The sequence below is a fragment of the Lissotriton vulgaris genome, chromosome 9, assembly GCF_964263255.1.
Source record: "Lissotriton vulgaris chromosome 9, aLisVul1.2, whole genome shotgun sequence".
NCBI lineage: Eukaryota > Metazoa > Chordata > Amphibia > Caudata > Salamandridae > Lissotriton > Lissotriton vulgaris.
In genome coordinates, this window is record NC_141697.1 from 597,357,594 (window position 1) to 597,370,768 (window position 13,175).

Genomic DNA, 13,175 nt, shown 5'->3' on the forward strand with positions numbered 1-13,175 from the left:
CATGCTTTTATAGACCCAAATCCATTTTGCTACATATCTAACCTGCAGTTGGCTTCATTACTAAAACACATAAAATGCAAAAATGGCTTGAGGCTTAACAGGTCTTTCAACTTCTCCTACTGTTATTTTTCTTTCACTACTTTCTGTTTCCGACCTGTAAAAACATTTGACTGTTTATTATTTTTGACTCCGAATGAATGGGTACATTGTCTTTTTAACAATGACACTTCCCTCCGCTGTTTTTACTTGTGTGAAATACATACATTTTGGACATACCAAATGCCTAGTATGCGTTTATTGTCTTCTTTATAACTCTCAGACCTGCACATAGTCGCGATGTGGTGCTAGGTGGGTAAGAGGGTAGTAAGATGAAACTCCTCTCACTTTCACAAAATATAGACAGACACCAGTAAAATATATAAACTGACCTCTGCTCTCGACGAGCAGTTCAGTTAGTTTACATGAGGCCACTCTCCCTTACGTCACCAGTCAGACCACTAACTCATTCCAGCTTTTTGTATGTCATCCAAGTTTCCCCTCTGGCTTCCACCTCACGTTAAGTCGTTCAGTGCCCCAAATGCCTTTCAAGATCACCAGTGAGCGAAGCCCCCAAGGCACCTCTACTTTTTCACTCAGAATAGATTAGATTTTTGCCCACAAAGATGGCCTCACAGCCCAGCAACAACGCTACAGACCACATCGACTCTCCATTGATAAGCTCTGATCTTTCTGGTCCTCGTGTGGACCACTCAACGATTCAGCAGTCTTATATCAGTTTGAATGTCTTCAGGGTACTGAGGATCACCAGGCCTGCTATCACATCATTCTTCGTCTGTGCTTCCGAGGCTCCAAGAGCCATGCTAGGTAGTTATATAGTGCCCTCTAGTTGGGGTGGGGGCCTCCTGACTATATGCTATGTTGTCTCGCTTCATGATTTCCATGGGAATGAGAGTCTGACTTTTCCACTCCAAGGGACCTTCTTGCAGTCTTTCTATTAAAGATGGGAGTATCTCTGATCCTCAGGGTAGGTTAGATTTCTCCAACTCGATTCACTACCCTTCATCTAGCAGCCTTCCTGGCACCACTTCGGCTTCCTTGTAGTTTGTACAGACCTCAGCGCCTCACACTAAACCACTGTAACAGAGTGTCGCCCATATTACATGGCACAGGGACTGCTATATTTTGCTGTGTAATGGTGAGTTTATAGGAGGCCTTTACTGTGGCACAGCACCAAAGCCATAATTATTGGTATTGCTAAGTTAGATTGTACTAAGGTCTACCATTAATGCATTTTTACAAGGTTTTCCTCTCAGGAGTTATAATATGCTGATGTTGATGTTGTGCTTTTTTTAGTTATCTTTTTTGATCCACCTGCTTAAGAGTATTTTGTACTGTAAAACGTGTGTTTGATGATGCTTTCTTCAGCGTTCAAAGACAACAGGCACAGGTTCAGAGTAAGGATCCGTGCAAATATACGGGCAATGGTTCGATTTATTGCAGCGGAAAGTCCACCAGACAGGTGTAATTTTCTACCATTATAAGTGGAGGAGAGGCGGAAACATGGTTGATTCCTTATGATTATCAGGACAGTCAATACCATTCAGAAATGTTGGGAACACCAACAAAATCATAACGTTGTGGGCATTTATTAATATTACCAACAACATTCTTAATATTAACAGAGCATGTTCAAAGAAAGACATTTTAATGTTGTTGAGGGGGGGAAATCATTTATGCACTTGGACAAATGTTTCCAATTTGAAGTTAGAAAGGAGAATCGAAATAAATATCGATGTGGACGGACATTTTAACTTACTTTTGACTGCCACTTTCCTGCTCTGCTTAAGCCCAGGTGCACTCCTGCTAGGTCTGTGGTTTTCAAAAAATTAGTAAATTATGTAAATCGTAGACATACGCATTTGCTAGCGTGGATTAGCTAATATTTTTGCTTTTTTATATTGACATGGCGAGTATTTAATTTGCATTCTATGTAAAGCAGTTGCCTGCAATTTTCCTGTATATTTCAAAAAAAGCTTGATGCAAAAAAACTGGCACTTTTTACAAGCAGCGTTATTAAAGTTCAAAGATATTCAGCAGGTTTTACTCAAATTTCTATTTTGAATACGTGGAGCTTGACAAGGTCAACCACCTTACCTTCTCTTGTGTCTCTGCAAGGTGAAGTTATTTTCAAATATTTTTTTATTGGTCAAATTAAAATATAGTTGCAATTCTTTAAACAAGAATTCGCAATGCAATCGGTCTCGCCTTTGGGGCCTTATACGTATTTAGCTATGCAGCACATTAGCCTGGGTGCTGAAACATCTACTGTTCTTTAACATGGAAGGAAAGAAAGCACCAAACTGCGTGACAGGCCAGGTATGGGACAACATGGAGAGAAATATTGCCTTTCAGCTGGAAATGGTATAGTCCAAAGCTCTGTTTTTCAATATAAAATCAGGGGTTTCTGTGGTCATATCACTGAAAATACATGATTTGAAAAAAAAAATTGTCTACAGGTGCTCGTGGAAGACAATTTCTATGGACTGGAATCTAAAGAATGCTAAACTGATTTTGGTATTTTGCTGACCTCTGCTGGTCTTTTCTATCAAGACAGTTGAATAGAGGCAGTTGAACAAGAAAAAGAGTCCCTAAGCGGAAGCAGACCAATCCTAGGACTGATCTCCAGAGCCCACAAAGTGCATACACATATAAGTATATACTAAACTATATACAAGAGGTCTCGAATGCTCGACCTAAAAATCAAATGATGCCCTTTTGTTAGTGGATATTAAGAGATTTGGTCTGTATATCTCTCTTCATCTTTCTCTCTCTTTATATATCTTCCAGCTGGCCCGTCGACCTTAACTGATGAGGATTGAGTTTTGTTTTTAATGTCCCATTTTATATTAGCTTTTTCCTACTTGGAGTGATCTTTAGCGTCTTTTACTAATTGAATATATTTGGAGTGATGTCACGGTATAGGCACACTGTGTAGACTGGCGTACACAAAACTGTAAAGAGTGTATCGTATGAAGCCATGACCCATTGAACCTTGTGATCTCACCAGCTTAATTTTTTAAGGAACAAAAATTAAATAATACATATGACAATTCATAACAAAATAACAAAGAAAAATCTGCTAATGCTATTCTTGGAAAGCGATTCCCTTCTTAAATTAGCTTCAAAGAGAAATATTTATATTGGATACTGCTAGAAACTGTAAACTATTGGTTGTGTAAATGTTTGACCAATTTCCAATCAAGTTATAGTGCAACACTGCAACTGTACCATGTCAGCTCTTTTGGGCTGTGCAGCTGACCATGTATTAGTAACCTCAAACAGAAAAGGTTTTCCTTTCACTTATTGCTGTTACAAGCAATTGGCATATTGGTAAGATGAGAATTTCTGTGATTTTCTTTTAAGGTTGTTGTCCACCAGGTAGGACTATCTGGTGTGCTTAATTCAGGATACAGGATCAATCTTCCTCATGAACACATTTTTAAAAGTGAACATCTCGCCATAGATCCTGTTTGTGACTGAACTAGGAAGGTTGTCATTTATTGAGGAGATACAGTTTGACCAAGAGTGTCCAGACCTTTTTTGAGTAAAAGGACAAAGGGCTGTCACCCACACAAGTTTCCATGTTAGGACAATCCCCTATCTGCTCAATTGAATAGGTAAGAATTCAAAAACCTTTCATTCGTACCTTGCTCTTAACTATGTGCCAAGCCCCACCACCACCAGAGAGCTCCCAAAATAAAATTGTATTATTTAGGATGAGGAGGGAGGTTGAAGCAAACCACATTGCTTGGTTGGGGCCCCACTTACTTTTACCCAAAAATCTGTTAATTACGATCCTCCAGTTCTGCCTCTTTTTAGTTTAAAAATGCTAAGTTGGAAAGGCAGACTTACCAGAATTGACATCCATCCTACTGCCTCTTGATGAATACGCATAGATTGTGTTCTACAATGAGTGTCAGGCAGGTTATGTACATTACACGTCAATCTGTATTGCGTTGCACACACTTTTTACTATGGTATACATTAGTAACTAAACATGTAAATGGTAGTGTATATATTGACGGGGCATCTTGTTTTATGGAAAGGAGTTGTGCCCTGTTTTACTGTTAGCTACTAAAATAAGGATACAATGGGGCCCTTGTGTTGCATAGAGCCCGCTGGATTACACTAGGCCCTCTTCAAACATGGTGTTTTATTCATTCTCATTGCTGCTTGAGGTGTTTGATGCACTATGTTTTAGCCAAGTTAGACTATAACTTGTTCTTTACGACTAGATCTTCAACCTTTAGGCACATACATTTTCCCTGACTTATTCAGTTTCAGATTGGCTTCTTCTTGTACAAATCATACATCAGAACAGTTATCTTTAAGGCTGCTCCATAAATTTAGACCCCAGGGCCTCTTATCTCCATCCATTTTTTAGATTTGAAATCCATCGACACTCAAAACTTTGCTTCCATATAATTAGTCTTATGTTAGGAGCAACTTGTTAGTTTTTCAGGCATTCTCAGAGGGATACCAGGAGTACTGATGGAAGTCTGTGCCAATCATACATTTCTCCAAGTTCATCAAAACATAACATTTCATCATGCAGGTTTTCCTTTTCCTACAGCTGGACATTCGGCATGCATTAATGTGAATCAAATGTACATCTGCCTATGTTAATCAACCCCATAAAAAATGAGTACTCTCTCCGCATTCATTACCTGAAAACGTGCTTACCTTTGATTGTAGTAGATTTATGTGTAGTTGCAATTTGGTTTGACAATGACATGAATTTCCCCATGCTTATGGGTATACAACTGCTTCTGTAGGTTAGTCACCCCACAAACAACCAACATTCTGCCTCTAACCTTAAATGTATGAGTGCCGTAGTTCCTCCATACTGGTGAAATTTCTGCATTCATAAATACACCTTCTTATAAAGGAAATTCAACTTGTCCCCATTCTGTACTTTAGTGTTATTTTCCACATCTAATCTCAGTTTAGGTTGCTTAGTGTGTTGTGACTAGAATAGTTCTTTTCGTGCAACTTTAATGGGCCTAGTAATGTTTTGACTTTTAGAAAAAAAGTTGTGATCATTATTAAGACACTATCCTCCAGTTATGTACTTTGACTTCTTCCGATATTTTTGTGTTACCATTACAGGAAACTGGTTAATATGTGTTTTCTTGTTTATGCTTGCAGAGAAAAACATTGTTGGCTCTGGAGAAAGAGGATGAAGATGAAAGAAATAAAACAATTGAAAGTTTAAAGACTGCACTGAGGACGAAACCAATGAGGTAATTTTTAAGCCACCTTTTTTGCTAATGGAGAGCATTAGTCATTCTAATATACAAGATGTACCATTAAGCTATTGGGTTAAGAACAAATATTGTTGTTTCTCAAATGCTTTCCCCCATCAGAATGTTAACTATTTACTTAAGTTGAGTACACTTGATTCAGACATGTTTTAGGATTTTCGAACAACATGCAAACACACATTACTGGTCACTGATCCATACATACGCATACATCAACAGATATCCTAAGGCTAATTAAGACTTTATTTAAATGTTTAAGAGACCCCTGTTTTCTAAGTAGGTAATAACTACTCTTTTGTTCAAAAAGTCATTGCAGGCAAATGAGGTTTCTTTTTTCTGCAACCAAGTGGTCAGAAATGAAGGCAGCATTGCCACTAGAAAGGGGTCAAATATAAAATGCGGACCCTCGTAAAAGAGGTAACGCCATCAAGGAAGACAATTTTGAAGTTTACGTTTTGAGACCTATTTACCATGACCCAAAAAAATCTTGTCAAAGCATTAAAAACAATGCTTGACTTTCAAGCAGCAGTTGGAATAACGGTAGCCACAAACCTTTCCGAATTTTATTAAAGCCTCTTCTAAAACTTTCTGAATTAAAATATTGGGCACTAAGGTTTTTTCAACAAATTTAGCGTTGAGCTTTAAGATTAGGAATCATGGAAACTGCTCTGGACAATATGTGGAAAAACCTTTTGGTTTGGAAACCTGACTTGCAAATTGGTATTCAATTGAGATGTTGAGGACAAAGTGACAGAGGGTGATGCAGAAGGGGGGAGGAATTGTGCAATCGGAATGGCACATCATCTCAATTATGGAAACTCGACTTCCATGTGTGAAACTAGTAGGTAATATAATTGATGTTCCATAATGTTTAACTATTTTGGACCCAAGCTGTACTTCCACGGTCTTTTACAATTTTTTTGGGTGCAGTTGTGGGGTGCCCTCAGCTTTAACTTACTTTCATTATAATTAATTTCTGAATCTGTGTGTCTTCATAGTACCAAACCATAGTACCAACACAACGTTTGGGTATTAATTTGGTTAAAATAATTGTTTTGTGATGGAAATGGAGTTGAGAAACTCAAACTGTAAGTTTTTAAATGTTCATCCCTACATACTTCTATGTAAGGTCCGTTTAGGGATTAATACAATAATGTCACCATTAATCATAGAATTGCCAACAGGACAAATATTGTTTCTGGACAAACACAAAAAGTATGAAGAGAGGTGCATTTGAGCTTATGATGACCTAATATTTTGATCTTGTTTTCTGCTTGATAGGTTTGTGACTAGGTTCATGGATTTGGATGGATTGCCCTGCATTCTAAACTTTCTGCAAACCATGGACTATGAGACGTCAGAGTCTCGAATACATACCTCTCTCATCGGATGCATAAAGGCTCTGATGAACAACTCTCAGGGACGGGCCCATGTTTTAGCTCATTCAGCGAGCATTAACGTCATTGCTCAGAGTTTGAGCACGGAAAACATAAAGACTAAAGTGGCAGTGCTGGAAATCCTGGGCGCTGTGTGCCTGGTTCCTGGTGGTCACAAGAAGGTGCTGGAGTCTATGCTGCACTACCAGAAGTATGCGAGCGAGCGGACTCGCTTCCAGGTACTGCACACTGTACTGTATTGTCAAATTCTTCTTTCTTTTCACTTCGTGCTAGACGGTCCATAATCGGGCGTCTTGGCAGATCTTTGCTATTCATGTTTTCCCACAAGGATAATGCTTTTGTTTACTTTAAATATACATTGGCTGCAAGGAGCAGCACAGTCTTTTTTTGTCTGTTTTCAGTAGCATTGTGAGTGGTAAGTAAAATGCACATAGCGTAAAACTCCGTTTTTCCTATTTAATACCCGAGTCCCTGACGTGAACTTTTAGCATGGTAACAACATATCTGTGAGTTAAGGGGATTCAGAATGGAGCATCAGAGAAGGATTAAGCCCTACTATGTATGCTTGTTCATTGTTGTTAGAAACTAGAAGTAAGAACTTTGATAGAATGTCACATTACCATTATTTTCTTGCTAACAAATTATGCAACATCTTGAAGGAAAAATAGTGAAAAATACAGTAATGTTTCTAATGTACTTGATTACATTCACAGACTGTTCAATTAAAATACCCCAGGGGTTATGGTCCTGATAGTAAAGCATATTATTGGTTTGGCATCTCATGTCACTGCAGTTTAAATACTCCTTTAATTACACCATTCAGCATTAGTAAGGTCCCTGCTCACGTCAGCAAATGAGGGACTGTGAGGTGACGCTTTCCTGTACTGAGTGTGCAAAGCTGTGAATGTACTAAGAGCAGGCATTGAAAACCTTAGTGAAGTGAAAAGCTGTGTTGTGGTCACAAAGGCATACCAGCTGCGACAGGTCTGAGCAGTCACTTTTCATTTCTCAAGAGAAACTGCATTTTACATTTTAGACATTTTTGTATTCCAAATGTTCCTGCCCTGCTTAAAGTGTTGTTTTCTGAATAGCTGATCCTGTAACTAATTGTTAAATAACAGTTGGTGGTTCAGCAATTTTGTAGATTCCATTTGTGGAAATGTATGGATTAAAAAAGTCAGAAGGTAATTATAACTTTAACACCTATTTACTAACACTGGTATATCTATTATTTTGTGATTACTCCAGTATTACAATTTTTCAAAGTGTTGATGTTCAGCATATGAATGGTTACTGTTTCCTCTTTCAACCTTTTAATGTAATAGTTTATTTATTGTTTACTCAATAAGAGCAAGTGCTAGTGGTAAAGAAAATAGTTTTTTGGCAGGATGTATTAAGAACACACCTTTTTTCCTTGAGTGATATGCCCTTGTAACATGTTTGTATTCATTTGTCAGACGCTTATAAATGATTTGGATCGGAGTACTGGAAGATATCGAGATGAAGTGAATCTCAAAACGGCGATCATGTCTTTTATTAATGCAGTTCTAAGCCAAGGAGCAGGAGTCGTAAGTATTTAATGTTTTTCTCTTGAGTCTTTCAGCCCACTTAAAGAATCTGACCTCTTCCTCCATAACTACTCTGCCCTCTGTTTCCACTTCGCTTCTCTTTGTCTAATCCAGGTCTATCCCTTATTGTGTCCCCTTGATCTTTTGTGATGTCCCTTGCATGTGATCACATTGAGTGTGCTTGAGGATTTAAATATGACAATCAGTTTTTTATTTAGTTTTAGAGATTTATAATTGTCAAACTTGTAATTGTAGGAAAGTCTGGATTTCCGACTTCATCTTCGGTATGAATTTCTAATGCTAGGAATTCAGCCAGTTATTGACAAACTCCGCGAACATGAAAACTCCACACTAGACAGGTTGGTGATCTCTCATTTTAGATGGGTGGTTCTTTAGAGGTTCTCTGTAAGAAGTATTTAATGAGCCTATTGTTAACAGTGATTTTCTTTCTCTAGACATTTAGACTTCTTTGAAATGCTCCGAAATGAGGATGAACTGGAATTTGCCAAAAGATTTGAACTGGTAGGTGTGAGACTAGAACTGCTTAACAGAGGTGGGGTGTTTGTATTTTACGTTTGTTTTGGAGAGATGGGGTTGACCGGTTGACTAGGTTTGCCGTGTTTCAAAGAGGATTTATATGTGAGCGTGGGTTATCAAAACCACCAAATCCCCATGATTAGTGAATTTGCTTTATTCCTCTGCTCTTGCAGTACATTGCAAGACATGATTGATCACCTTATAACAAATGATTGGTCTGTATTTAGCTCAGAACGATTCCACTAGTGAAACTGAGTTGCACAACTTCAGAGCTTTTTATAGTTAACAGCATGCCATGTATTGAAGGATAAAACATTAATAGGACAATGATTGTCTTGGAATAACTCCTAAGGCATATTCTATATGTAAGGTTCATGGAAGTGAGTTATATTCCATTTTCAATAGTTTGTGTCTAGTGACATAAACTACAGTCAGAAGCACTCACAAACAAATGGGAAATCTGGCATACCACAACATTGTATCATAGTGGATGACACAGTCATCAAATTCAAGAAGCACACATTAATAAATCAGCACAAAGTGTGCACTTAGTAAAGCACAAAGCTGGTGGCTTAGTGCGGATGAAGAAACGGATTATCCTTGATATTGTGTGGCATTCTACACTGCAAAATTCACTGGAGCATGAGTCGGTTTATTAATTAAATTCTGAATGATTCATTCAAAAATTCAATCCCACTGATAAAAAGTTGTTGATGTATCAACCCTGTTAGCAAACACCTCTGGGGCTTATCAGGAGGTAAAGTCATCAGTATGACTTTGTGTCTGGCTGCCAATAATGCTTGGTTGAGAAGTAGTCTGTAAAGGTCACATTCTCCATTTAATACTTCAAAAGGAAGTTCTTGCACTTGTTTATGTTCTCTACTCCCATCTGCATAAACTGCAGAAGCCCACCCATCGCATATAAAGAAAGGGTGCGTCAGGAAGCATATTCTCTATCCACTTCGCTAAAGTGAAATGGTGACTACTACCAGCTCCTTTATCTGTTCTGCAAAATCTGCTGTATTGCTTGGCTTAAAGCACACTGTGTAACAATTGTTATTCCATTAAACATGTATATTCTTCTTTCCAAATAACAGTGATGCTGATTATTTGCTTCATTTCTATAGTTTTTTTAAAGTGATTTCATAATTACAAGGTGCTACTTAGAACTTGTGTTTGGTGCCATGATTAGAGTTGTGTTGAGGTAGCGTGTAAGTTAGTAAGGCATTTCAGTGGGACTCTATAAGGGTTCCTTTGTAGGATCCAAGATTTGGTGAAAGAATGTACAGTATTGAAAACACCAGAGATCTATGAGATTCTTTGCCTGGTGCTCTTCTTTGATTACTAAGTATTGTAAAACATTTGCCATGGCATTACTTCTAGTTTCGCAGAAGGCATTACATTACCTCAGCGTCTGTGGCTTCTTTTGAGGTACTTTTTGTTGCTTTAGCTTGATGTTGTTTTGATAACTAGACAATTGGATACGTCCATTAGGTGTCTTGGCTGATGTTATCAAACTCCCCATGGTTTCTTTTATCCAGCTGTAATGCTTACTAAAAAGCCATCTATCATACTTAATTCCGCCAGTTTATATTACACATTTTGTAAAGAAGGCGCCCACGGGCATATGTTGATTCAATAAATAGTTTACGCTCTCCATATGTAATAATATTCTGAGATAGTCTAAACATTCATGTGGTATATTAGTGTTTTTTTAGGAGGGCATTGTGTACCGAAATGCATCAGTACCTTTGTATACGGAAGTGTATATACAGTACCGTATATACTGAAGTGTGAAAGTTCTGTGTTTTGGCTCAATTTAGAACATATTTAACGTCTGCGTCATATGCATATTATTTTCCACATTAAGAGGTTTTCTTTTATGCAAATCTGGGGCCTTCTAACGTTGACAATTACTGGATGCAGTTCAGAATACCTGTTAAGTCTGTATTATTTTTCACGTGCATATGAAGGTGATAATATTGTGAATTGATCCTCATATTGATGCTTTGAGTTATGCTTTGATTATATCGCCTAGGTTCACATTGACACAAAAAGTGCAACTCAGTTGTTTGAGCTCATCCGGAAGAGGCTGACGCACACAGAGGCATACCCACACTTTATGTCCATACTTCATCACTGTCTTCAAATGCCTTGTGAGTATATTACGTTTTAAAGGTTACTATTACATGTAATATGTCACAGGATCATTTACTAGTGCATGATGTTAAGTAGGCTATACATGTCAGACCTGTAGATGAAACTATGTGGCAAAATCAACATAGGGTATTTTTCCTTTCCTCACTTACATGCCTGAAGTGAAGGTGTTGTGGTGCCAGTGGAGGGATACAGAAACTAGTATTAATAGGATCAGGCTCTGCCTATTCTTGTTTTGTTTGTTTTCTGTTTCATACATCTTTGCTTAATATTTCAATCTGATATATGTCTATTCCCTAAACTATTTGCTACAAGTACTCCTCTAAAAAGTATCGGTTTCAAATACTGTTGGACTAATACTTGATTATGCTTGAAGTAACTAAATTCCTGTGAGTGGACAAGGGACAGTAACTTGCGAATCCTTGATGATCTAATGCCACAACAAATCCTATCTGAGAACTACAAAACATTTCTCTAGCGATCAATCTCAATTCATTTTAAAGCTGCTTTTTATTTAAACAGGTATGTCACAATCACAAATTAAATGTAAAATACCTACATTAGCTTTCACTTTTACTTAGTAATGCATTTTTCGTGCCTAAGCCTGTTATGTTTCTTTTTTGTATTCAGTACACCCTTGCACAAAAGAATATGCATAGTTGAGTATGGCAAACCCAAAGGGCAGTTCAACCAAAGACTCATTGTGCACTGAGGACTTATTTTTAGTAGGAAACCTGTAGTAGAATTAATGTCCATAAGTGATCATGGCGGTAACTTTTTTCCTTAACATACATTTACGATTTATTATTGTTTCTAATGACTTGGCCCATGCATGTGTGTGCTTATAAATGATGTGCCACAACGTATTCTTCATTTAAGGATTGGCCGCCCCATGCCTGTCGTTCTACAAAATAAACTGCCCCATGCTATTACTTTTAGAGACTGTATCTGTCCGGTTCCATTATTATAAGCCTTCTAAGTGGCTGAGCTAATATTAACATACCCTAAAGGCTGAATAAAATGTCTATCCATGCCCTGTTTCCTATCATGCTATTCTGTAACTTTCTCTTTATAGATAAAAGGAGCGGAAACACTGTCCATTATTGGCTGCTATTAGACAGAATTGTTCAGCAGATTGTAATTCAAAATGATAAAGGGCAAGACCCCGATCTCTCACCTCTAGAAAACTTCAACGTGAAGAATGTTGTCAGAATGTAAGTGTCCTGTTCAGTTTTATTTTGAATAATAAGTTCATGTGATCTGTATTGACATTTCGTCTACGCTAGCCTTCAAAATAGGTGAAATTGATTTAAACTAAGCTTTAAATGTAATCTTAGACACATTTGAATAACCAGTTGTGTTACATAGTTCCTGATCGGTAGGTACACTTAATTGATGGTGTTATGTTTAACATTGAGCTGTAATAAAAATGGTTTATAAAAATCATTATAAACTCAAAGTTATTGTTTATGGATATGAAAATACATTTAAAAGATCTTATGAACATGCCATTGATCCTCATTCTTCACTGAGTGCCAGGAAAGGTGGTGATTTCATTGTAGTTACATGCATTTAATTGAAAGTGTTAAAATGTAGATACACTTAGAATAATTATTGCTCTTCCATAGCTATGACCGGTAAGGAAATATATTTGTTGCTGTTTTTTTTTTTTAAAATGTATTTATTAAACAGCATCGCATATAAATTCACAGTCATGAAAATATTATAACTTAATCATCCATATAAGCGTTTCAATATTTATAAAGAACAGAAAGCATAAAGGAATTAAATAATAAAAAAGATGAATAAAGAAAAGAAAAGAAACTCTTCAGAGGGCTGTTAATACACATCTTCTATGCTTGACAATTTTTCTTATGTGTTCAACTTGGTTAGGTAAAACATTTTTTTTTCTTAAACTATTTAACTAACAATTAAGTAATTACCCCTTAGACCCATGCATCCATCTTTCAACCGGTTCCCAAATTTTCTGACCCCGCATTCGAGACCGCAATCCTTTAGCTGCATATATTGCTGTTTCTTGATTATAAATAGCCAAAAATCTTGCCAGCCACATTTGGTAGGTTGGGGGATTTGCATCCTTCCAACTGGCTGCTAATAAAATTTTATATACAGTTACCCCAATACATAAACATGATTCTTGAACTTTATTGCTGTTAAATAACTTGCTAAAG

General features: G+C 37.2%; 1 protein-coding gene across 4 annotated transcripts in view; it reads left to right on the forward strand.

Annotated features, from left to right (window-relative positions):
• The window catches only part of DAAM1 (dishevelled associated activator of morphogenesis 1), a 679,460-nt gene that overhangs the window by 492,258 nt on the left and 174,027 nt on the right, over positions 1-13,175 (forward strand). For all 4 annotated transcript variants that reach the window (XM_086938202.1, XM_086938204.1, XM_086938201.1 and 1 more), the window contains 7 exons: positions 5,209-5,303; positions 6,606-6,939; positions 8,179-8,289; positions 8,545-8,648; positions 8,745-8,811; positions 10,865-10,982; positions 12,059-12,197. In XM_086938202.1, the coding sequence (XP_086794328.1) occupies positions 5,209-5,303; positions 6,606-6,939; positions 8,179-8,289; positions 8,545-8,648; positions 8,745-8,811; positions 10,865-10,982; positions 12,059-12,197 (968 nt within the window). The remainder of the gene's footprint in view (positions 1-5,208; positions 5,304-6,605; positions 6,940-8,178; positions 8,290-8,544; positions 8,649-8,744; positions 8,812-10,864; positions 10,983-12,058; positions 12,198-13,175) is intronic.